Source organism: Lampetra planeri, chromosome 20 (assembly GCF_965212315.1).
Source record: "Lampetra planeri chromosome 20, kcLamPlan1.2.h2, whole genome shotgun sequence".
In the NCBI taxonomy this organism is placed as follows: Eukaryota; Metazoa; Chordata; class Hyperoartia; order Petromyzontiformes; family Petromyzontidae; genus Lampetra; species Lampetra planeri.
Window position 1 is genome coordinate 12,764,683 of NC_136126.1, and position 27,757 is coordinate 12,792,439.

The 27,757-nt window shown below is 49.6% G+C and overlaps 1 protein-coding gene across 7 annotated transcripts in view; it reads right to left on the bottom strand.

Moving 5' to 3' along the window:
* The window catches only part of FANCA (FA complementation group A), a 158,072-nt gene that overhangs the window by 40,743 nt on the left and 89,572 nt on the right, over window positions 1-27,757 (bottom strand). For all 7 annotated transcript variants that reach the window (XR_013586503.1, XM_078603618.1, XM_078603614.1 and 4 more), the window contains exons 27-32: window positions 26,629-26,710; window positions 26,207-26,302; window positions 25,596-25,694; window positions 16,455-16,528; window positions 12,836-12,964; window positions 1,157-1,241 (exon numbers count right to left, since the gene is read on the bottom strand). Coding sequence is in view for 6 of the 7 variants with exons in the window: in XM_078603618.1 (XP_078459744.1) it covers window positions 1,157-1,241; window positions 12,836-12,964; window positions 16,455-16,528; window positions 25,596-25,694; window positions 26,207-26,302; window positions 26,629-26,710 (565 nt within the window). In the remaining variant the exon portion in view is untranslated. The remainder of the gene's footprint in view (window positions 1-1,156; window positions 1,242-12,835; window positions 12,965-16,454; window positions 16,529-25,595; window positions 25,695-26,206; window positions 26,303-26,628; window positions 26,711-27,757) is intronic.

Here is a 27,757-nt window from a genome sequence, read left to right on the forward strand (position 1 = left end):
CCTCCCCCTCTCTCCCCCCTTTCTTACCTAAATAACCTCTTTCCATGGCAGCTCTCTCGCCTACTTCAACATTTACTTGCTGTGGTTGTTCCACCTGATGAAGATTGCTTGTGTTGCGATCGAAACGTCGTGATTTGTTTTATTTTATGTTATTTCTACCTACGTGACTTTACCGAAAGAACCAAAGAGTATGTATTCCTGCAATCACGAAAGCTTCAAATCAAGATTAAATGGTGTGTTACTTCATAATACGATTCCAAGCAGTGCCAAGCCTGTAGCTATCAGAATGGTGAAAATAATTTAATTTCTCTCAATTTCAATAGATTCTCGAAATAGCCGTGGCCAGTAATAATTCGTTTTACAGAAAACATAAACATTATCAAAATAAATATAATGTCCTTGTTGGCACGCATGTTTTGCAACTGCCGACAGTTGTGTTTTCGAGAATTTAATATTTATTTGGTGTTCTTTTAGTTTTATGCTAATAATTCGACACAGGAGCAATTAACATTATTCATTGCAATCTACATGATGACATTACCCCCCCTCTGGTCTTCGCACCTGATACGCTCACAGTGATGAAATCACCTTTACTCTATTTAAGACCAAAACAGGAGGACTTCTTCACAATTTTGGCAAATCGCCTGATGAGGCGGGTTGTAATAACCAGCAAAATGGCGCACTCAAATTGTAAATAGTGCAATGAACTCGTAACTAATTGGCACATTTTGTGTCCGGTGGTGGTGGGTTAAAGACACATTTATATTTACGCGATATAACCCAACAAAACCTTTATTGTGGATAATGTTGGTGGTGAAAGCCTCCTCCTATTACTACTACTACGTGTTAAACTCACAGTTTCAAGAATAGCTTGGTGAATATCTGAAATTCTCACAGCGAACGATTCAAGTGGGTATTGATTATCAGATAGTCTCCGCTTTGCGATTGGTGATCGCGGTCGCAATGTGGGATATTCTTAATTGCCCATTGGTTTTGGAGCGGATGACCGCATCTGCCATGCAATTATTCTGATGAGGTTAAGTACAGACCGCCGTTTTCAGGGTAAAATGAAACTGCGAGTAAAGGGAGTGATGTCGGAGCTGCAAAGTGAAGAAGTGCCGAATCAGCAGGAGTGTTGTGAGAGTCGCGTCAGCACCTGCAGCCGGCACAGGAACTCGGAGAAGCAGCTACTGCTGCGATTGCATGGGGAAGTGAGGTCACGACCCCCAGCCTGACTCGGCCTGCACACAGCACACACAACGCACGTGGTAAGAGAGCACGCACTGCCAATCTACACACAGCACGCACTGTCACTCTACACACAGCACGCACTGTCACTCTACACACAGCACACACTGTCACTCTACACACAGCACACACTGTCACTCTACACACAGCACACACTGTCACTCTAAACACAGCACACACTGTCACTCTACACACAGCACACACTGTCACTCTACACACAGCACACACTGTCACTCTACACACAGCACGCACTGTCACTCTACACACAGCACGCACTGTCACTCTACACACAGCACACACTGTCACTACACACAGCACGCACTGTCACTCTACACACAGCACACACTGTCAATCTACACACAGCACGCACTGTCACTCTACACACAGCACACACTGTCACTCTACACACAGCACACACTGTCACTCTACACACAGCACACACTGTCACTCTACACACAGCACGCACTGTCCCTCTACACACAGCACACACTGTCACTCTACACACAGCACACACTGTCACTCTACACACAGCACACACTGTCACTCTACACACAGCACACACTGTCACTCTACACACAGCACACACTGTCACTACACACAGCACATACTGTCACTCTACACACAGCACGCACTGTCACTCTACACACAGCACACACTGTCACTCTACACACAGCACACACTGTCACTCTACACACAGCACGCACTGTCACTCTACACACAGCACGTACTGTAACTCTACACACAGCACGCACTGTCACTCTACACACAGCACGCACTGTCACTCTACACACAGCACACACTGTCACTCTACACACAGCATGCACTGTCACTCTACACACAGCACGCACTGTCACTCTACACATAGCACACACTGTCACTCTACACACAGCACACACTGTCACTCTACACACAGCACACACTGTCACTCTACACACAGCACGCACTGTCACTCTACACACAGCACGCACTGTCACTCTACACACAGCACGCACTGTCACTCTACACACAGCACGCACTGTCACTCTACACACAGCACACACTGTCACTCTACACACAGCACGCACTGTCACTCTACACATAGCACACACTGTCACTCTACACACAGCACGCACTGTCACTCTACACACAGCATGCACTGTCACTCTACACACAGCACGCACTGTCACTCTACACACAGCACGCACTGTCACTCTACACACAGCACGCACTGTCACTCTACACACAGCACGCACTGTCACTCTACACACAGCACACACTGTCACTCTACACACAGCACGCACTGTCACTCTACACACAGCACACACTGTCACTCTACACACAGCACGCACTGTCACTCTACACACAGCACGCACTGTCACTCTACACATAGCACACACTGTCACTCTACACACAGCACACACTGTCACTCTACACACAGCACACACTGTCACTACACACAGCACACACTGTCACTCTACACACAGCACGCACTGTCACTCTACACACAGCACGCACTGTCACTCTACACACAGCACGTACTGTCACTCTACACACAGCACGCACTGTCACTCTACACACAGCACGCACTGTCACTCTACACACAGCACGCACTGTCACTCTACACACAGCACGCACTGTCACTCTACACACAGCACGCACTGTCACTCTACACACAGCACGCACTGTCACTCTACACATAGCACACACTGTCACTCTACACACAGCACACACTGTCACTCTACACACAGCACACACTGTCACTACACACAGCACGCACTGTCACTCTACACACAGCACACACTGTCACTCTACACACAGCACACAATGTCACTCTACACACAGCACACACTGTCACTCTACACACAGCACGCACTGTCACTCTACACACAACACGTACTGTCACTCTACACACAGCACGCACTGTCACTCTACACACAGCACACACTGTCACTCTACACACAACACACACTGTCACTCTACACACAGCACGCACTGTCACTCTACACACAGCACACACTGTCACTCTACACACAACACACACTGTCACTCTACACACAACACACACTGTCACTCTACACACAACACACACTGTCACTACACACAGCACGCACTGTCACTCTACACACAGCACACACTGTCACTCTACACACAGCACACACTGTCACTCTACACACAACACACACTGTCACTCTACACACAACACACACTGTCACTACACACAGCACGCACTGTCACTCTACACACAGCACACACTGTCACTCTACACACAGCACGCACTGTCACTCTACACACAGCACGCACTGTCACTCTACACATAGCACACACTGTCACTCTACACACAGCACACACTGTCACTCTACACACAGCACACACTGTCACTACACACAGCACACACTGTCACTCTACACACAGCACGCACTGTCACTCTACACACAGCACGCACTGTCACTCTACACACAGCACGTACTGTCACTCTACACACAGCACGCACTGTCACTCTACACACAGCACGCACTGTCACTCTACACACAGCACGCACTGTCACTCTACACACAGCACGCACTGTCACTCTACACACAGCACGCACTGTCACTCTACACATAGCACACACTGTCACTCTACACACAGCACACACTGTCACTCTACACACAGCACACACTGTCACTACACACAGCACGCACTGTCACTCTACACACAGCACACACTGTCACTCTACACACAGCACACAATGTCACTCTACACACAGCACACACTGTCACTCTACACACAGCACGCACTGTCACTCTACACACAACACGTACTGTCACTCTACACACAGCACGCACTGTCACTCTACACACAGCACACACTGTCACTCTACACACAACACACACTGTCACTCTACACACAGCACGCACTGTCACTCTACACACAGCACACACTGTCACTCTACACACAACACACACTGTCACTCTACACACAACACACACTGTCACTCTACACACAACACACACTGTCACTACACACAGCACGCACTGTCACTCTACACACAGCACACACTGTCACTCTACACACAGCACACACTGTCACTCTACACACAACACACACTGTCACTCTACACACAACACACACTGTCACTACACACAGCACGCACTGTCACTCTACACACAGCACACACTGTCACTCTACACACAGCACGCACTGTCACTATACACACAGCACACACTGTCACTCTACACACAGCACGCACTGTCACTCTACACACAGCACGCACTGTCACTCTACACACAGCACGCACTGTCACTCTACACACAGCACACACTGTCACTCTACACACAGCACGCACTGTCACTCTACACACAGCACACACTGTCACTACACACAGCACGTACTGTCACTCTACACACAGCACGCACTGTCACTCTACACACAAAACACACTGTCACTCTACACACAGCACACACTGTCACTCTACACACAGCACACACTGTCACTACACACAGCACGTACTGTCACTCTACACACAGCACGCACTGTCACTCTACACACAAAACACACTGTCACTCTACACACAGCACACACTGTCACTCTACATACAGCACACACTGTCACTCTACACACAACACACACTGTCACTCTACACACAGCACGCTCTGTCAGTCTACACACAGCACACACTGCCAATCTACACGCAGCACACACTGTCACTCTACACACAGCACACACTGTCACTCTACACACAGCACACACTGTCACTACACACAGCACGTACTGTCACTCTACACACAGCACGCACTGTCACTCTACACACAAAACACACTGTCACTCTACACACAGCACACACTGTCACTCTACACACAGCACACACTGTCACTCTACACACAGCACGTACTGTCACTCTACACACAGCACACACTGTCGCTCTACACACAGCACGTACTGTCACTCTACACACAGCACGCACTGTCACTCTACACACAGCACGCACTGTCACTCTACACACAGCACACACTGTCACTCTACACACAGCACACACTGTCACTCTACACACAGCACGCACTGTCACTCTACACACAGCACGCACTGTCAATCTACACACAGCACGCACTGTCACTCTACACACAGCACGCACTGTCACTCTACACACAGCACGCACTGTCACTCTACACACAGCACGCACTGTCACTCTACACACAGCACGCACTGTCACTCTACACACAGCACACACTGTCACTCTACACACAGCACGTACTGTCACTCTACACACAGCACGCACTGTCACTCTACACACAGCACGCACTGTCACTCTACACACAGCACACACTGTCACTCTACACACAGCACGCACTGTCACTCTACACACAGCACGCACTGTCACTCTACACATAGCACACACTGTCACTCTACACACAGCACACACTGTCACTACACACAGCACACACTGTCACTCTACACACAGCACGCACTGTCACTCTACACACAGCACGCACTGTCACTCTACACACAGCACGTACTGTCACTCTACACACAGCACACACTGTCACTCTACACACAGCACGCACTGTCACTCTACACACAGCACACACTGTCACTCTACACACAGCACGCACTGTCACTCTACACACAGCACACACTGTCACTCTACACACAGCACACACTGTCACTACACACAGCACGCACTGTCACTCTACACACAGCACACACTGTCACTCTACACACAGCACATAATGTCACTCTACACACAGCACACACTGTCACTCTACACACAGCACGCATTGTCACTCTACACACAACACGTACTGTCACTCTACACACAGCACACACTGTCACTCTACACACAGCACACACTGTCACTCTACACACAGCACGCACTGTCACTCTACACACAACACGTACTGTCACTCTACACACAGCACGCACTGTCACTCTACACACAGCACACACTGTCACTCTACACACAACACACACTGTCACTCTACACACAGCACGCACTGTCACTCTACACACAGCACACACTGTCACTCTACACACAGCACACACTGTCACTCTACACACAACACACACTGTCACTCTACACACAGCACGCACTGTCACTCTACACACAGCACGCACTGTCACTCTACACACAGCACACACTGTCACTCTACACACAACACACACTGTCACTCTACACACAGCACGCACTGTCACTCTACACACAGCACACACTGTCACTCTACACACAACACACACTGTCACTCTACACACAACACACACTGTCACTCTACACACAACACACACTGTCACTCTACACACAACACACACTGTCACTACACACAGCACGCACTGTCACTCTACACACAGCACACACTGTCACTCTACACACAGCACGCACTGTCACTCTACACACAACACACACTGTCACTCTACACACAACACACACTGTCACTACACACAGCACGCACTGTCACTCTACACACAGCACGCACTGTCACTCTACACACAGCACGCACTGTCACTCTACACACAGCACGCACTGTCACTCTACACACAGCACGCACTGTCACTCTACACATAGCACACACTGTCACTCTACACACAGCACACACTGTCACTCTACACACAGCACACACTGTCACTACACACAGCACGCACTGTCACTCTACACACAGCACACACTGTCACTCTACACACAGCACACAATGTCACTCTACACACAGCACACACTGTCACTCTACACACAGCACGCACTGTCACTCTACACACAACACGTACTGTCACTCTACACACAGCACGCACTGTCACTCTACACACAGCACACACTGTCACTCTACACACAACACACACTGTCACTCTACACACAGCACGCACTGTCACTCTACACACAGCACACACTGTCACTCTACACACAACACACACTGTCACTCTACACACAACACACACTGTCACTCTACACACAACACACACTGTCACTACACACAGCACGCACTGTCACTCTACACACAGCACACACTGTCACTCTACACACAGCACACACTGTCACTCTACACACAACACACACTGTCACTCTACACACAACACACACTGTCACTACACACAGCACGCACTGTCACTCTACACACAGCACACACTGTCACTCTACACACAGCACGCACTGTCACTCTACACACAGCACACACTGTCACTCTACACACAGCACGCACTGTCACTCTACACACAGCACGCACTGTCACTCTACACACAGCACGCACTGTCACTCTACACACAGCACACACTGTCACTCTACACACAGCACGCACTGTCACTCTACACACAGCACACACTGTCACTACACACAGCACGTACTGTCACTCTACACACAGCACGCACTGTCACTCTACACACAAAACACACTGTCACTCTACACACAGCACACACTGTCACTCTACACACAGCACACACTGTCACTACACACAGCACGTACTGTCACTCTACACACAGCACGCACTGTCACTCTACACACAAAACACACTGTCACTCTACACACAGCACACACTGTCACTCTACACACAGCACACACTGTCACTCTACACACAACACACACTGTCACTCTACACACAGCACGCTCTGTCAGTCTACACACAGCACACACTGCCAATCTACACGCAGCACACACTGTCACTCTACACACAGCACACACTGTCACTCTACACACAGCACACACTGTCACTACACACAGCACGTACTGTCACTCTACACACAGCACGCACTGTCACTCTACACACAAAACACACTGTCACTCTACACACAGCACACACTGTCACTCTACACACAGCACACACTGTCACTCTACACACAGCACGTACTGTCACTCTACACACAGCACACACTGTCGCTCTACACACAGCACGTACTGTCACTCTACACACAGCACGCACTGTCACTCTACACACAGCACGCACTGTCACTCTACACACAGCACACACTGTCACTCTACACACAGCACACACTGTCACTCTACACACAGCACGCACTGTCACTCTACACACAGCACGCACTGTCACTCTACACACAGCACGCACTGTCACTCTACACACAGCACGCACTGTCACTCTACACACAGCACGCACTGTCACTCTACACACAGCACGCACTGTCACTCTACACACAGCACGCACTGTCACTCTACACACAGCACGCACTGTCACTCTACACACAGCACGTACTGTCACTCTACACACAGCACGCACTGTCACTCTACACACAGCACGCACTGTCACTCTACACACAGCACACACTGTCACTCTACACACAGCACGCACTGTCACTCTACACACAGCACGCACTGTCACTCTACACACAGCACGCACTGTCACTCTACACATAGCACACACTGTCACTCTACACACAGCACACACTGTCACTCTACACACAGCACACACTGTCACTACACACAGCACGCACTGTCACTCTACACACAGCACACACTGTCACTCTACACACAGCACACAATGTCACTCTACACACAGCACACACTGTCACTCTACACACAGCACGCACTGTCACTCTACACACAACACGTACTGTCACTCTACACACAGCACGCACTGTCACTCTACACACAGCACACACTGTCACTCTACACACAACACACACTGTCACTCTACACACAGCACGCACTGTCACTCTACACACAGCACACACTGTCACTCTACACACAACACACACTGTCACTCTACACACAACACACACTGTCACTCTACACACAACACACACTGTCACTACACACAGCACGCACTGTCACTCTACACACAGCACACACTGTCACTCTACACACAGCACACACTGTCACTCTACACACAACACACACTGTCACTCTACACACAACACACACTGTCACTACACACAGCACGCACTGTCACTCTACACACAGCACACACTGTCACTCTACACACAGCACGCACTGTCACTCTACACACAGCACACACTGTCACTCTACACACAGCACGCACTGTCACTCTACACACAGCACGCACTGTCACTCTACACACAGCACGCACTGTCACTCTACACACAGCACACACTGTCACTCTACACACAGCACGCACTGTCACTCTACACACAGCACACACTGTCACTACACACAGCACGTACTGTCACTCTACACACAGCACGCACTGTCACTCTACACACAAAACACACTGTCACTCTACACACAGCACGCACTGTCACTCTACACATAGCACACACTGTCACTCTACACACAGCACACACTGTCACTCTACACACAGCACACACTGTCACTACACACAGCACGCACTGTCACTCTACACACAGCACACACTGTCACTCTACACACAGCACACAATGTCACTCTACACACAGCACACACTGTCACTCTACACACAGCACGCACTGTCACTCTACACACAACACGTACTGTCACTCTACACACAGCACGCACTGTCACTCTACACACAGCACACACTGTCACTCTACACACAACACACACTGTCACTCTACACACAGCACGCACTGTCACTCTACACACAGCACACACTGTCACTCTACACACAACACACACTGTCACTCTACACACAACACACACTGTCACTCTACACACAACACACACTGTCACTACACACAGCACGCACTGTCACTCTACACACAGCACACACTGTCACTCTACACACAGCACACACTGTCACTCTACACACAACACACACTGTCACTCTACACACAACACACACTGTCACTACACACAGCACGCACTGTCACTCTACACACAGCACACACTGTCACTCTACACACAGCACGCACTGTCACTCTACACACAGCACACACTGTCACTCTACACACAGCACGCACTGTCACTCTACACACAGCACGCACTGTCACTCTACACACAGCACGCACTGTCACTCTACACACAGCACACACTGTCACTCTACACACAGCACGCACTGTCACTCTACACACAGCACACACTGTCACTACACACAGCACGTACTGTCACTCTACACACAGCACGCACTGTCACTCTACACACAAAACACACTGTCACTCTACACACAGCACACACTGTCACTCTACACACAGCACACACTGTCACTACACACAGCACGTACTGTCACTCTACACACAGCACGCACTGTCACTCTACACACAAAACACACTGTCACTCTACACACAGCACACACTGTCACTCTACACACAGCACACACTGTCACTCTACACACAACACACACTGTCACTCTACACACAGCACGCTCTGTCAGTCTACACACAGCACACACTGCCAATCTACACGCAGCACACACTGTCACTCTACACACAGCACACACTGTCACTCTACACACAGCACACACTGTCACTACACACAGCACGTACTGTCACTCTACACACAGCACGCACTGTCACTCTACACACAAAACACACTGTCACTCTACACACAGCACACACTGTCACTCTACACACAGCACACACTGTCACTCTACACACAGCACGTACTGTCACTCTACACACAGCACACACTGTCGCTCTACACACAGCACGTACTGTCACTCTACACACAGCACGCACTGTCACTCTACACACAGCACGCACTGTCACTCTACACACAGCACACACTGTCACTCTACACACAGCACACACTGTCACTCTACACACAGCACGCACTGTCACTCTACACACAGCACGCACTGTCACTCTACACACAGCACGCACTGTCACTCTACACACAGCACGCACTGTCACTCTACACACAGCACGCACTGTCACTCTACACACAGCACGCACTGTCACTCTACACACAGCACGCACTGTCACTCTACACACAGCACGCACTGTCACTCTACACACAGCACGTACTGTCACTCTACACACAGCACGCACTGTCACTCTACACACAGCACGCACTGTCACTCTACACACAGCACACACTGTCACTCTACACACAGCACGCACTGTCACTCTACACACAGCACGCACTGTCACTCTACACATAGCACACACTGTCACTCTACACACAGCACACACTGTCACTACACACAGCACACACTGTCACTCTACACACAGCACGCACTGTCACTCTACACACAGCATGCACTGTCACTCTACACACAGCACGTACTGTCACTCTACACACAGCACACACTGTCACTCTACACACAGCACGCACTGTCACTCTACACACAGCACACACTGTCACTCTACACACAGCACGCACTGTCACTCTACACACAGCACACACTGTCACTCTACACACAGCACACACTGTCACTACACACAGCACGCACTGTCACTCTACACACAGCACACACTGTCACTCTACACACAGCACATAATGTCACTCTACACACAGCACACACTGTCACTCTACACACAGCACGCATTGTCACTCTACACACAACACGTACTGTCACTCTACACACAGCACACACTGTCACTCTACACACAGCACACACTGTCACTCTACACACAGCACGCACTGTCACTCTACACACAACACGTACTGTCACTCTACACACAGCACGCACTGTCACTCTACACACAGCACACACTGTCACTCTACACACAACACACACTGTCACTCTACACACAGCACGCACTGTCACTCTACACACAGCACACACTGTCACTCTACACACAACACACACTGTCACTCTACACACAACACACACTGTCACTCTACACACAACACACACTGTCACTACACACAGCACGCACTGTCACTCTACACACAGCACACACTGTCACTCTACACACAGCACGCACTGTCACTCTACACACAACACACACTGTCACTCTACACACAACACACACTGTCACTACACACAGCACGCACTGTCACTCTACACACAGCACACACTGTCACTCTACACACAGCACGCACTGTCACTCTACACACAGCACACACTGTCACTACACACAGCACGTACTGTCACTCTACACACAGCACGCACTGTCACTCTACACACAAAACACACTGTCACTCTACACACAGCACACACTGTCACTCTACACACAGCACACACTGTCACTACACACAGCACGTACTGTCACTCTACACACAGCACGCACTGTCACTCTACACACAAAACACACTGTCACTACACACAGCACACACTGTCACTCTACACACAGCACACACTGTCACTCTACACACAACACACACTGTCACTCTACACACAGCACGCACTGTCAGTCTACACACAGCACACACTGTCACTCTACACACAACACACACTGTCACTCTACACACAGCACGCACTGTCAGTCTACACACAGCACACACTGTCACTCTACACACAGCACACACTGCCACTCTACACACAGCACGCACTGTCAGTCTACACACAGCACACACTGTCACTCTACACACAGCACGCACTGTCAGTCTACACACAGCACACACTGTCACTCTACACACAACACACACTGTCACTCTACACACAGCACGCACTGTCAGTCTACACACAGCACACACTGTCACTCTACACACAGCACGCACTGTCACTCTACACACAGCACACACTGTCACTCTACACACAGCACACACTGTCACTCTACACACAACACACACTGTCACTCTACACACAGCACGCACTGTCAGTCTACACACAGCACACACTGCCAATCTACACGCAGCACTTGTCCACAGGTGTCTCACTGGGCGTGTGTGTGGAGCAGGGTGGACAGGAGGAGCTTGCAGGCCACGTGGTAGGAGCTGCCACAGCCGCCATTGGCCACGGGGCACGGAAGAAATTGAGTGAAGATCTTCCAGCGCTGGTATTCGAACCTGGGCAGGGTGTCATGTTTTTGTTATTGTTTCAACTTCACGTGAGCCTGGTACATCGGTCACAAAAGAAGAGGGGGGGGATCGAGCAAGCAAAAGCCCCGAGATCGACGCCACGCCAGGGCTTGGGTGGATTGGGGTCACTGCCCCACCCAGGTGGGCAGCCTCCAACAGATCAGTGAAAGTTGAAACAGGGGGAAGGGGCGGGAAGGTGAGGAGCGGTGGTGCAGGGGCTAGTGCGCTGTGCTACTAACCCAGCGACCAAATTTAGATTTTCCCTTACGGTGACGATTCTCTAAATCGATTCTGGGCCTCCGCCTAGATCGACTCAGCCCGAAATGAGTACCTGGTGCCGTGTGTAAACATCGCCACTAGGGATACAAAGGCAGCATGGCGTGGTGCTGGCCACCCACCCCCTCGTGCGCCGTGCCGGGCTTCATAGGTGCTGCTCGCTTACAGTACTTGCACCAACAGTTTGTTAAGGCTACACGGGAGATCTTTGTCTTTGGGGGGGAGGGGTAAGGGAAAAGATAATTAACATAAAGGCAAGGGGGACGGCAAAGAAAGGGGAAAAAATGGAAAGTCACGGAATAAAATACCACTGATAAAATAGTTTATACGTGACGTGTGAGCCTGTGAACTTACGTCCCTCAGAGCAATAATCTGCTCCCGACAATTCCCAGAAAAGGAGTCATAACCCCCCTAGGACCCCCCCCCCCCTCTACTTGACCTTCCCTCCCCGCCCCTTACCCATAAGCCTCACGACGGCTGATAGCAAAGGGCACTCAAGGCAGAGGACACATAAAAGAAACGTAACACCCTCTCTCTCTTTCCACGGACAAAACCGAGGCCGTGTGGAGAAGAGTTGGGGGGAGAAGGAGAAGTGAGACAACAAACACAACACAAGCAGCGCAGACTCAACAACTTAAATGAGTTAAAAGCACTGAGGATAAGGACATGGAGAGTACTCGCGCGCATTACTCACCTAATTTAAAAAAATTAACTTTCTATACCGCCGGCCACCGATCCAATGTCATTCTTCACATTTAGCAATCGTGACCCCTTACACGAATAATCTAATCAATGCTCTGTGGTTATTTGGGCTTTGTCCTTCGTTTTGCCCCCCCCCCCCCCCACCGGGCAAAGTGGTGACCTCAGGCCGGCTTGGAAGCAGCCTTCCCGTTGTAGTACCAGGACTGGCATCGTCCACTTCCTTTTGAGACATTATTCCGGCAAGTCTTTGTTGAGAGGATATCTCCCTTTCGACCAGTGGAAGCGCACAAAAGCGCCCCCTTGAGCCGGCGATCGTCTTTGTCCGCTTCTAGAAGATTGCGTCCCTTCAGCCCACTACGACGGAAGCGAGCAGGTCGAGAGAGAACATGGCCACGTCTCAGATGTTCGAGGTAGGCATGGCGAAATTCCCGGTTCTTCTTCTTCCTCGTTGGCCTTGAGAGTCACCCCCAAAGACTTGAGGATGAACTCGGTTGTGAACGCCCCTGCACGTGGCGATGCACGTGTGGCAGAAACTGCGGGGCAATAACCGTTCTCAAATTATTGTTGAATCAATGTCTTGCCCGTAGTGTCCGGCAGGAGGCTTGCAGGTTTCCTGGTTTCGTCCTGCAAATCAATGACCCTGGGAGCACCTTCACCACCACGGTGTTATCCACACGTGGGACCGGCACGAAAGTTTTAGTGTGTACCTCGTCCAGTGCTTAACAGCCTTGAGGCTGAGCATAGTCCGTGAATCTGCTTCTTCAGAGACTCTGGAAGTGTAACAGCTTTATAATGCCTTGCCGGTAGATCCCTGGTGAGGAACGGTCCCGACTAGGACAGCTGCGGTTTTTCCAGTTCTGCGAGCTTGACCTTGTCCCTGGGTCCTATGCCTCAAAGAGCATAGGAGATCTCGTGGGATCCTCCATTTCTCTCTTCTCTCTTTGTCCAACCGTGGCCAGGTGAAGCGCTTCGAGAGCCTTTCTCAGAGCCGTACTATTGGCTTTGCTTTTACAATTTCAGTATGGCCTTTTGGGCCAGTTTCCCTGAAGAGGCCACAGAGAGAAGTGGCGGCCACCAAAAAAATGAGTTTTTACATCACTTTTTACGTGGCCTGGTCCATCTACGACTGAGGGCTTTATGCAACATGATCTGCCAACCGGTCCTTGGCAACCACTCAGGGGAGTGGCATTAAGACCTCACCTTACACTCTGGTCATCTGAGAGGTTGTGTAACCTTTTCTCGACCACTCGTGGCATACCATATCCAATGGCACGCCTCTAAGCTTTATTGAACGCCATTGTGTTTTTCCCACTTTAACTACCACCCACAACCTACAAGCCTGTCGGAAACTATTTTCTCCACAGCTTCACGTTGACAGTGGAAATAAACAGTTGATCATCGATTATCCGGCATGCACATATATCGGACAGTGCCAGGCCAATCTGATTAAACCAGCAAAATCGCTCAAAACACAAGTTGTTGAAACAAGAGCGTAGTAGTATTACATACATTACCCACTGCAGAGTCTTCGAGATTGTAGTAGTAAGTACGGTACAGTAAATACGGAAACTTTTTACAGGATATTTTTTGTCTATTTGTATGTTTATTTATACCAATTTCACATAATAAACATTTTAAATGCTAAACAAAAACATACGCACATCACCTATGCAAGAATGTGTAAAAATAAGCTATTTTAAATAATGATTTAGTAATTATCTGGCATTTTAAAAAATCCAGAGCCCCCTCCCCCCCCCATAAGCCATCGGATAACCGATGATCGACTTTATACAGACATCTGAGGAACACCATTCTTGATCCCACTGAATATTTTTCGACTGATTTTGGTTGCGAGGCTGCCTCATTCGAGCCATCCTCGTCCACCACAGGGCCCCTTTTTAACAGTGGGTTTCTCCCCCCCATCCCCGCTTACCCCCCTTTAGATGTATTATTGGTGTGGGGGCCCGGGGCGCTCTATGGGGGGTCCTGATGGCGGGGACCATTCCAGCTTGAGCACACCCTTAAAGCACCGCCCTGAGGTTGCTCTCTACCCGGGCTTTCTCAAGCTCCAAGGCTTCCTCTTTTGCAGGGCTCACGTACCCCCCCCCCCACTCGGACACGAGCGAGTCTATCGTCCGTACCCGACTCTGGAGCGTGCATACAGCGTACACCATGAGAACACGTGGTACGTGGGGTGTGCATACAGCGTACACGGTGAGAACACGTGGTATACGATGAGCACACAGGAGCACACGGACTACACAGGATATTAAGGGCAAAAAGATAAAGGCCACACGGGGGTACAGAAGTGCTAAAGGGCATGGCCATGGGTGCACTGGTAGACTATGCAGAGGCAGAGTCAAGGAGAGCCAGAACACGCGGAGTGCACAGCGCGTCATGGAAGTTACACGGGGTACATGGAGACACAAAGACTTCGACACCGAGGGGTACGTCAAGAACCAAGTGCTGGGGGTGCGCAGGGAGACAGGGGAGTACTCACCGCTCCGTGTGAGTGAGAAGGTCACGCTCCGAATCAACTCGCAGTTCCATCTGCAGCCACTCGCTGAAGCCGAGCTGTGAACAGAAGGGGAGTGGCGCGTCAGCCTCGCGCTCTTCCCTGGGCACCCCCGAGCCCTCCCCCCCCACCGCCCGGCGAGTCGCCATGCCCTCTCGAACCGTCTGCATCTCAATCGCCCCACTCCAAGATGCAGCTTATCCCTCAGTGTACCCCCAACTCCTTCGCAAACCCCACCATGCCTCAAAGTAACCCACCGTGCCAATGTTGGGAGTGCCGAATGGTGACTGAGATACCATCAGAATCAGAAGTTTATTAGCCAACTATGTAGCCCATTGAGTTATCCCCAGCTCTTTTTTCAAGGATGACTCGGTCAGCAGACCAACACAGCAGCAAGTATTACAAATTTATAAATATACACTATTTTAAATATTTTACAAAAATGAAAATAAAGTTATTATGGGCAGTCCTCGACTTACAAACGGGTTCCGTTCCTGAGCTCCGTTGGCAAGTCGAACGGTTCATGAGTCGGAACACAATGATGTACTTATTTAAATGCACGTAAAGTGTATTACTGTTCAACAACAAATGGACGCTGTGTTAAACTCCTTAAAATAAATATTGTCCATTTGCATGTAATACTGTAATAAATACTGTTTCTTAAATAAAACATACAATAAAGTAAAAAAAAGATGCTGGCTTGCTTGTCAGAAGGGGCGCAATGAGTTCCCACAATTACACACACACGAAAAACAATGATCCCCCGTGTAGCCTTCACAAACTGTTGAGGCAAGCGCTGTTCACGAGCAGCGCCTATGAAGGCCGGCACGGCACACGAGGGGGTGGGTGGCCAGCATCACGCCTGGCTGCCTTTGACTCCCCAGTGGCGATGTTTACACACCGCATCAGGTACTCATTTGAGTTTGAGTCGACCAAGGAGAGGCCCAGGACCCAGCGGGAATCGAACTCGGGTCGCCGGGGTTGGTAGTGCATAGCGCGAACCCTCACACTACCGCTCCCCACACAAGCATGCACGCACGCACACAGACCCAGGTGCCATGGATTCACTGACTGAGATGACTAGCCGATGAATCACATGTGCCCCCTACTGTGTCAACTTGCTGTGTTTTAACCACTCCGCACTCCACTCATTGTTGTGAGTGTTACTCCTCAGCCCTCCGTTGTTGCTGGAGGGCGACTGCCTCCAACTGCCCAGTTGCAGCGTCCTTCATGAGCCTCCTCCACAGAGGCCGATCTTGACACCGCTGGTATCTTCTATATTTGAAGTTTTCGTGACTGCAAGGATCCAGACTCTTTGGTTCTTTCGGTAAAGTCACGTAGGTGAAATAAAAATAAAATAAGAATGAAAACAACAAAATTAATCACGACGTTTCGGGCGCAACACAAGCATCCGTCATCAGGTGGGGACAACCAACAGCGAAAACAGTGGCTGGCTGAGGTGTCATCCGTTGAGGAAGAACTGAAGGCGATCCAGAGTCTGAGACCAGGAAAGGCACTGGGCAGAGATGATCTCCCAAGCGAAATGCTGAAGGAGGGTGGCGTTTGTGCACAGACTGCTCTACATAACATAATAACAACAGTCGTGACTACTGGACGGGTTTGGCAGGATTGGAAGGATGCCCTAGTGGTCCCCCTCTAAGAATGGGGACCGCACAGACTGTAGAAACTACAGGGCCATCTCATTCCTCAGTGTGCCGGGAAAGGTCCGCTGAGGGGAGGCTTGCGGAGCCCCAATGCGGTTTCAAGAAAGGGCGGTCCTGCACAGATGCCATATTTTCTGTCCGTCTGCTACAGCAGAGGTATAGGGAATTCCAACAAGACCTACATCTCTGCTTTATTGAACTGGTCAAGGCCTATGATACCATCAGTAGGCCTGGGCTCTGGGTTGTTCTTTGTGCTTTCAGAGTCCCTAACCCTCTGCTCACGATAATTAAGGACCTTCATGAGGGTGAGCGGGCCGGGGTAAAACTACATGGCCGCGAGTCGGAGCCATTCCCTGTACACCTTGGGGTGCGACAGGGATGTCCTCTGGCTCCCACATTATTTAACATCTATTTCGACCATGTAGTTCGTGAAGCCTTCAATAGCCGTACCAGACGAATTTCCATCTGGTACAGATACAATGGGAGGCTAATCGATGCCCGGGTGCGGTCAAGGGATAGCTCCCTATTGCTCAACCATGTTATTGTAATAAAGGTCGTTGAGGCGACTTTTGGAATCCGGTCTTTTATTCACTTTGCATTACAGCTTTCCTTCACGCTGCTGACAGGCAGCGTGAGAGGGATAGAGAGACGTGCCGCCACGTGGCAACCCGGAGCCCCGCTCACGCATGGCCCCCTCCTCTGTTCGTTCCCGTTCTGACCACGTGTCGTTCGTTTCCACCCCTATTTAATACCCGGGTCACGTGGTACGTTTCCACCAATCCTGGTTAGCCTCCATGGAATATTCCAGACTCCCTCGTAGGCTCCCGAGACCACGCCCCTGACTCATCTCCCCATTGGCTGTGGCCAAAGCCAGCAGAACCAATCCTCTACTTACAGCTGTCACCTTTCCATTACGTCAGGGCCACGCCCCTAGGCTTCCCCCCATTGGCTATGGACCGGCAGAGCCAATCATCATGACGAGTTGTGATATGTCAGTGAACCGGATATATCCTCACATTACATTATGTATGCCGATGATCTGGTAATTGCTGCTCACTCAGAGGAGGAGTTGGAGGCGCTGCTGCTGAACCTGGAGCTTGCCACTAAGAGGTGGGGCCTTACCATCAGCCCCACTAAAACTAAACACCTGCCTGGGTATTTTGTACCATCGGACACTCCACCCCCACAACTCCCAATTGGTGATGGGGCAGTTGTGGAGAGAGTGGAGAGTTTCCCATACCTGAGCAGTGTGCTCATGACCGGCTCCGGTTTAACAGTAGAGGTCTCACTCCGAATCAGTGGAGGGGCAATATCTTTTCATCGGCTGCGTAACGCTGTGTGGAAGCTGCCTGGTCTGTCGCTCCGCACGAAGCTCCAGGTCTTCTCGGCAACAGTCATTCCCTCCCTTCTCTACACTTGCGAAATGTGGACCCCTCGAATGGAACATCTTTGCTGGTTAGAAAGATTTAGGTTGGCCTGCCTACAATCCATCCTGGGTTTAACCAGGCTGGATTGCCTGAGGAGCTGGGCATGCCTAAACAGCTTTTGTTCGGCCGGAACGACGGCGCTAATTGGGCGCGGCACGGGCTAGAGAAGAGATGGAGTGATGTGGTACAGGAGGATGTGGAGCTGAGTGGACTTGCCAATGACTGATATCAGCGGTGTCAAGATCGGCCTCTGTGGAGGAGGCTCATGGAGGACGCTACTGGGCAGTTGGAGGCATTCTCCCTCCAACAGCAACGGAGGGCGGAGGAACGACGCTCACAACATCAAGCGTAGCGCCGGGTGTCTAAAGCACAGCAAGTTGGCACAGTAGGGGGCACAGGTGGAGCATCAGCCAGTCGTCTCAGGCAGTCGACCCGTGGCACCTGGGTTTGCCCAGTGACCTCCTGCCAGCGGGCATTCGACACTTCACGTGGCCTCAAGGTGCACATAGCCTGGCACAAGCGTCGTGGTGACGTCACCGCCACTTAGTGGCAAATGGCTGTTATTGATGTGAAAGGGGAGCGGCAGTATAGTGATTAGTGTGCTGCACTATGAACCCAGCAACTCGAGTTCGATTCCCGCTTACGGTCAACACCAGTGACGATTATGTGAACCGGTTCTGAGCCTCCCCTAGGTTGACTCAGCCTTATATGAGAACCTGCTGCGGTGTGTAAACATCGCCGCTAGGGAGACAAAGGCGGCCGGGCGTGGTGCTGGCCACCCCCTCGTGTGCCGTGCTGGCCTTGATATGTGCTCGCTAACAACACTTGCCCCAATAGTCTGTTAAGGGTATATAAATAACGCGATCTAAACCCAAAAATCGTTGATTATGAACAATATTGGTCGCGAAAGCCTACGTGTTAAGCTGACTAACCTCTATGGGGAGGATACTTTTCTTAAAACCAGAAAATTGGAGAAGCTCCGCATTAAGCGGATGAAATTGATATCTTCATTGGCGTTCCTCAAAAGGTGCAGAGATTCGAAGGTAATACCAAACGCAGTTAAAATAACACATCACATAAAGTCTTCTAAAGCTAACAAAATACTACACAAAGCTAGCGAATTATTATTAATAGAGAGAATACAACACAACAGGAGTGAATTATCCAGCATTTCTGAATCGCTAAAGCATTTACATTTAAATATAAGCAATAGTGTGTCCATGCATGATTGGAATATAATCGATACTATAACACAACAATCGGCTGATAATGTGTTTAATCTAACAAATGCTAACCAAATTAACAAATTTTCTAGACTGTACAATAAACAAATCCCTATTAAAAACGAACAATTTAAAAACAAAACCGTAATGAACTTGACTAACACTGATTTAACCACTGACATGATTTCTGTCCTTTCTAAAGGCCTTAACTTTGCCGTTACCCCACGCACAATTCCAGTGGATGAGATAATTGCTGAGGTAGAATCAGCAGTAAGACTCCTTCCACATAATGAGGCAGAGATGACTAGACACGAGGTTGCCAAAATAATTGAGAATAGTAAAATACCGAAAGTAAATATTAGCTCGAACGAGGCAAAAGCCTTAAGAGAGCTTCGTCTAAATAAAGATATTCAAATCCTAGCAGCTGATAAGGGCCGCACTACTGTAGTGATGTCACGAGCCGATTATGATAATAAAATTAAAGATTTATTAGAGGAAAGTACCTACATTAAAATTAAACGAGATCCAACTAATACTCTGGAACGTAAGACTACTGCAATCATTGCAAATTCATTAATCCCAAAAAAAGAGCAATTCCTAATTAAGCCAAGGGCTTCAAAACCACCTAGACTGTATGGGCTACCAAAGATCCATAAAATCGGCATCCCTTTACGACCCATAGTCAGTACAATTGGCTCTGCCACATATAAATTAGCAAAATATGTAACTAAACAAATACAGCCCTACATCGGTAGGACATCATCATTCATAAGAAATTCAGAACATCTTGTGAATATGATCAAATATATTAAACTTAACCCTAATGATATTTTGGTGAGTTTTGATGTGATTTCGCTATTCACTAAGGTTCCAGTGAGCGAGTCGCTTAAATTACTTGATACACTGGTAAAGAATACAGATTTACCAAAAGATATTCCGAAACTCGCTGACCATTCTTTAAATAACACTTACTTCTTATGGAGAGGTGAATTCTTTAAACAAAGGGAGGGAGCAGCAATGGGCTCTCCTTTATCTCCTGCTATAGCAAATTTGTACATGGAAAACTTTGAAACCAGAGCACTTGCCTTGAGCACATTAAAACCATCCTTTTGGTTTAGATATGTGGATGACACTTTGGTTGTCTGGCCACATGGTAAAGATACACTTAACGATTTTCTAAATCATCTCAATGCACAAAACCCGGCCATTCAGTTCACCATGGAAATGGAGGTGAATAACACACTCCCGTTCCTGGATATTTTACTTGGGCATGGCCTAAATGGTAAAATAACACACAGCGTTTACAGAAAGCAAACGCACACTGATGCCTATCTGAATGCGAAATCGCATCATCACCCAGCTCAGAAATCCTCTCTTATCAAGACGCTCATACATCGGGCTAAAACAGTGTCAGATGATGAAAGTCTAGTGAGAGAGATTAAACATGTTAAAGAAGCACTAAGACAGAATGGCTACAATAATGCTCAAATTAACAGAGCACTAAATGCCAAATCACGATCGCAAAGCAACACTGCTGAAAGCGATCAGATTATTAAAACAATAAAAATACCATTTATCTCAGGAGTAACTGACAAATTAGCCCGTGTTTTGCAAAAGCAAAACATTACAGTAAGATTTGGTACAGTACACAAAATTCAACAACTAGTAACGTGCACTAAAGACGAATTACCTAAATTATCAACAGAAGGTGTATATCGGATTAATTGTGTATGTGGCAGATGCTATATTGGACAGACAGGGCGTAACGTTAGTGTAAGACTAAAAGAACACCAGAGAAATATTAAACTATCGCAAACACAACTGTCGGCAGTGGCAGAACATGCTTGCCAACAGGGACACTCAATTGATTTTGACAACGTTGAAGTGTTGTGTAAAACTAGTTACTACTGGCAAAGACTAATTAGAGAATCCATTGAGATTGAGAGAAACAGAAATAACTTTAATCGCTCAGACAGCTACAGGCTTAGTGCGGCCTGGAAGCGTATTATTAAATAAGATGCATTACAATTCCTTATAAGGGAAACAAGCACTAACTGATTATTAATGTAGCATAATCACAATAGAACACATTCCAAATGATTACTAATCTACAACTCGCATCGTAACAATAGCCTTATTACTAATCAAGTATATAATTACAATAACCCCCCCTCAAATCTTTGCACCTGATGAGTTAATGAGTTAATGATGACGTCACCCTGCTGCTGCTCTATATAAGAACGGGAGACACAGCAGAGCCTCACCATTCTGGCGAATTGCCCGATGATGCTGGATGCAATTACCAGCGAAACGTCGTACTCAAATTGTAAATGTTGTGGTTTCACGCTTCAACACACCGGTGGGCTAAAGCAGTGAACTATTTGTCTTTTGTCAACGTGACACTTTTTTACTGATTGGCCGTGTCGGGTGGTGGAGGGTTACGACACATTTATAAATAACGCGATCTAAACCCAAAAATCGTTGATTATATACGAGGGATCTTTGTCTTTGTGTGTGAAAGGGGGTGTGTGCGCCTGTGTGCGTGCGTGGGGAGTGGTAGTGCAGTTGTAAGCGCGCTGCGCTACCAACCCGGCGACCCGAGTTCGATTCCCGCTCACGACCAACACCAGTGACGATTATTTGAATGGGTCCTAGGTCGACTCAACCTAAAATGAGTACCTGGTGCAGTGTTTAACCGTCACCACTGGGGAGTCAAAGGTGGCCTGGGATGGTGCTGGCCACCCACCCCCTCATGTGCCACAGTGCTGGCCTTCATAGGCGCTGCTCACTCACAAGCACTTGCCCCAACAGACTGAAGGCTACACGGGGGATCGTTGTCTTTGGTGCATGTCTGTGCGTGTGTGCAATTGTGGGGACTCATTGCAAATCAACAATATTTATTCTTATTTATGAGTTTAACACTGCTTCCCTTTGTTGTTGAGCCGTGATCTTTTTTTATTTTATAAAAGTGACCGTATGTGCATTTAAATACAGTGCATTATTGTGTTCTGACTTACAAACCATCTCAGCAGTCGAGGACTGCACGGATGATCTTACAAATCTATTAAGTACATTTGCACCTGCATTGCATCGTGGATGAGGTGTGGTGAGGAGTGTAGAGTGAAGAGTGGTGGGTGAGGAGTGGTGAGTGAGGAGTGGAGAGTGAGGAGTGGTGAGTGAGGAGTGGTGGAGTGGTGAGTGAGGAGTGGTGAGTGAGGAGTGGTGAGTGGTGAGTGAGAAGTGAGGAGTGGTGAGTGAGGAGTGGGGAGTGGTGAGTGAGGAGTGGTCAGTGAGGAGTGGTGAGTGAGGAGTGGAGAGTGGTGAGTGGTGAGTGAGAAGTGAGGATTGGTGAGTGGTGAGTGAGGAGTGGTGAGTGAGGAGTGGAGAGTGGTGAGTGAGGAGTGGTGAGTGAGGAGTGGAGAGTGGTGAGTGAGGAGTGGTGAGTGAGGAGTGGTGAGTGAGGAGTGCAGAGTGAGGAGTGAGGATTGGAGAGTAAGGAGTGAGGAGTGGTGAGTGGAGAGTGAGGAGTGGAGAGTGAGGAGTGGAGAGTGGAGAGTGAGGAGTGGTGAGTGGTGAGTGAGGAGTGGTGAGTGAGGAGTGAGGAGTGGTGAGTGAGGAGTGGTGAGTGAGGAGTGAGGAGTGAGGAGTGGTGAGTGAGGAGTGAGGAGTGGAGAGTGGAGAGTGGAGAGTGAGGAGTGGAGAGTGAGGAGTGAGGAGTGGTGAGTGAGGAGTGAGGAGTGGTGAGTGAGGAGTGGTGAGTGAGGAGTGGTGAGTGGTGAGTGGTGAGTGAGGAGTGGTGAGTGGAGAGTGGAGAGTGAGGAGTGGTGAGTGAGGAGTGGTGAGTGAGGAGTGGTGAGTGGAGAGTGAGGAGTGGAGAGTGGTGAGTGGTGAGTGGAGAGTGAGGAGTGGAGAGTGAAGAGTGGGGAGTGGTGAGTGAGGAGTGGTGAGAGGTGAGTGAAGAGTGGTGAGGAGTGAGGAGTGGAGAGTGGGGAGTGGTGAGTGAGGAGTGGAGAGTGAGGAGTGGTGAGTGAGGAGTGGAGATTGAGGAGTGAGGAGTGGGGAGTGGTGAGTGGTGAGTGAGGAGTGGTGAGTGAGGAGTGGAGAGTGAGGAGTGGTGAGTGAGGAGTGGTGAGTGGAGAGTGGAGAGTGAGGAGTGAGGAGTGGGGAGTGGTGAGTGGTGAGTGAGGAGTGGTGAGTGAGGAGTGGTGAGTGAGGAGTGGAGAGTGAGGAGTGAGGAGTGGGGAGTGGTGAGTGGTGAGTGAGGAGTGGTGAGTGAGGAGTGGAGAGTGAGGAGTGGTGAGTGAGGAGTGGTGAGTGGAGAGTGGAGAGTGAGGAGTGGTCAGTGAAGAGTGGTGAGTGAGGAGTGGTGAGTGAGGAGTGAGGAGTGGTGAGTAGTGGAGAGTGGAGAGTGAGGAGTGGTGAGTGGTGAGTGAGGAGTGGAGAGTGAGGAGTGGTGAGTGAGGAGTGGATAGTGAGGAGTGGTGAGTGAGGAGTGGTGAGTGAGGAGTGGTGAGGAGTGGATAGTGAGGAGTGGTGAGTGAGGAGTGGTGAGTGAGGAGTGGTGAGTGAGGAGTGGAGAGTGGTGAGTGAGGAGTGGAGAGTGAGGAGTGGAGAGTGGGGAGTGGTGAGTGAGGAGTGGTGAGTGGAGAGTGAGGAGTGGAGAGTGGTGAGTGAGGAGTGGAGAGTGAGGAGTGGAGAGTGAGGAGTGGAGAGTGGGGAGTGGTGAGTGAGGAGTGGTGAGTGAGGAGTGAGGAGTGGTGAGTGAGGAGTGGTGAGTGGTGAGTGAGGAGTGGTGAGTGAGGAGTCTCTCACCCGAGGGCCGTGCTGCTCGAGTGAGCGCTGCAGCGGCGATGATGAGGCCAGCGCGCTGCACGCAGCCTGCACACCGGAAGTGTGCGCCAGCTCGCCCAGCTGCGGACACATTGCACCAGAAAGAGATCCCGCGATGTCATTCTAAACAGGCCACGAAGTCACTGATCACGTGCAAAGCGCTCTCCAAGACGCGCCAGCGTGAAGGGCAATCCGTCACAAACAAACGACGAATGATAACGATGAGATTTGTGTGTGTGAGATGAAGCACTGACCACACACACACACACAAACCTTTTGTGTGTGTGTATGTGCGCGCATGGGTGGCCAGCACCACGCCCAACCACCTTTGTCTCCCCATTGACAATGTTTACACACTGCACCAGGTTATCATTTGAAGCTGAGTCGACCTAGGGCAAGCCCAGGACCCATTCAAATAAACGTCACCTGGTGTTGGTCACGACGGCTGCCTTTGACACGTGCTTTCCTCGCCATGGTTGAATCATGACCTCTGTCTTCAACAATAAACCCATCATTCGTGGTAGCGCCTTGTGTGCGTGTGTTTAAACAAATAAACTGATTCACACATACACACATGCAGGGTCTCAATTTACCTGTGGTAAAAAGGGATCAAGGTGCAGGGAGGGAGATCCATCCGCCGATGTCCCCTTATTCCGAGGAAAACTCACTCGATCGGCGAGAAAGAGGAACTGAGACAAAGACGCATCACAAACACACACAGGCGTTACAAACACAGACATCACAGCCACACAGGCGTTACAACCACGGACATCACAGCCACACAGGCACCACAGCCACAGACATCACAAACACACCGGCGTTACAACCACAGACATCACAGCCACACAGGCGTTACAACCACAGACATCACAGCCATAGAGGGATCACAACCGCAGACATCACAGCCACACAGACACCACAGCCACACAGGCGTTACAACCACAGACATCCCAGCCACACAGGCGTTACAACCACAGACATCACAGCCACAGACCCCGCCACAGCCTCGTCGTACCTTCTTCGTGAAGTTCTCGCTCAGCGCGGTCTCCTCGGCGCCGGCAGCGGAAAGAGAGAAGGAGAGCAGTGCCGTGCACAGCCTGGCCAGAGACAGCGTCACTCGCAGAGTCACGGCCTCCACAGACTCAATGTCATCATCCACCATACACGCAGCACAGACGCTCCGATTCTCAGAGGCCAGCCCAGCGCGATAACCTTGCCGCTTTATAGCAAGGGTGGAAACATGGAGCCTACATGCCAGACAGGGCCCACGACGTCATTCGCACGGCCGGCGTTGTCGCTCGCACGGCCCACGACTGCACCTCCGATTAGCACGGTTGGCTACATACGGTGCGAAAGAAGTTCAACATACATACATACACTCACACAGCCGATGATTTCACTCATACGGCCCATGACTTCGGTCCTCATGTGGCCGTGAATTCACTCACACAGACAGCGACTTCCCTCATTTGGCTTGTGGCTATATATTTCACACGGCCTGCAGCCTCATGCCCCAAACAAATTTGAAACGACCTGAAAACAATCCATCACTGCGAGCAGCTTAGTAGTATCATTCTGATACTAGAGAGGAATATCCTCGACCTGGCTATGCATTTCTATTTGAATGCAGTGTGAGTCCTAACAACTGTGTGAATTATTACTGAATAATGCCAAGCTGTGAGCAATTCTGCAGCCCAGAGAAAAGGTATTTGAAATTCCCATTTGACCCTCAGAAAGGAAAGGATTTTCCACCCTGGCCTTACACCACAGTTGTTTACTGGAACTACTTCTCGTAAGCACTTATGACAAAATAATCATGAGCATCGTATCTGTGGAGAATATAAGTAACACAACAAATAAGCAGGCAACACGTCACTTTACTACATCTGTTCTTTCATATCAGCCACCATTTCAGCAGCATTAATTCAACACAAACTCTGGACTGGTGTTTAAAAACAGTCAGTGTCTCATCAGCAGTCAGACTTCCTAACTCGAACTAATGCTGGTAAACTGCCAAATGTTTATAGGCAAGGATTCCTCTCCGTCACATTAAATCCGAGTTTGACGCGACACTCCAAAACACACAACATAATAAAGGATGAGTGGGAAGCTGGTAGAGTTAACAGCTCCCACTGGCTCCACGT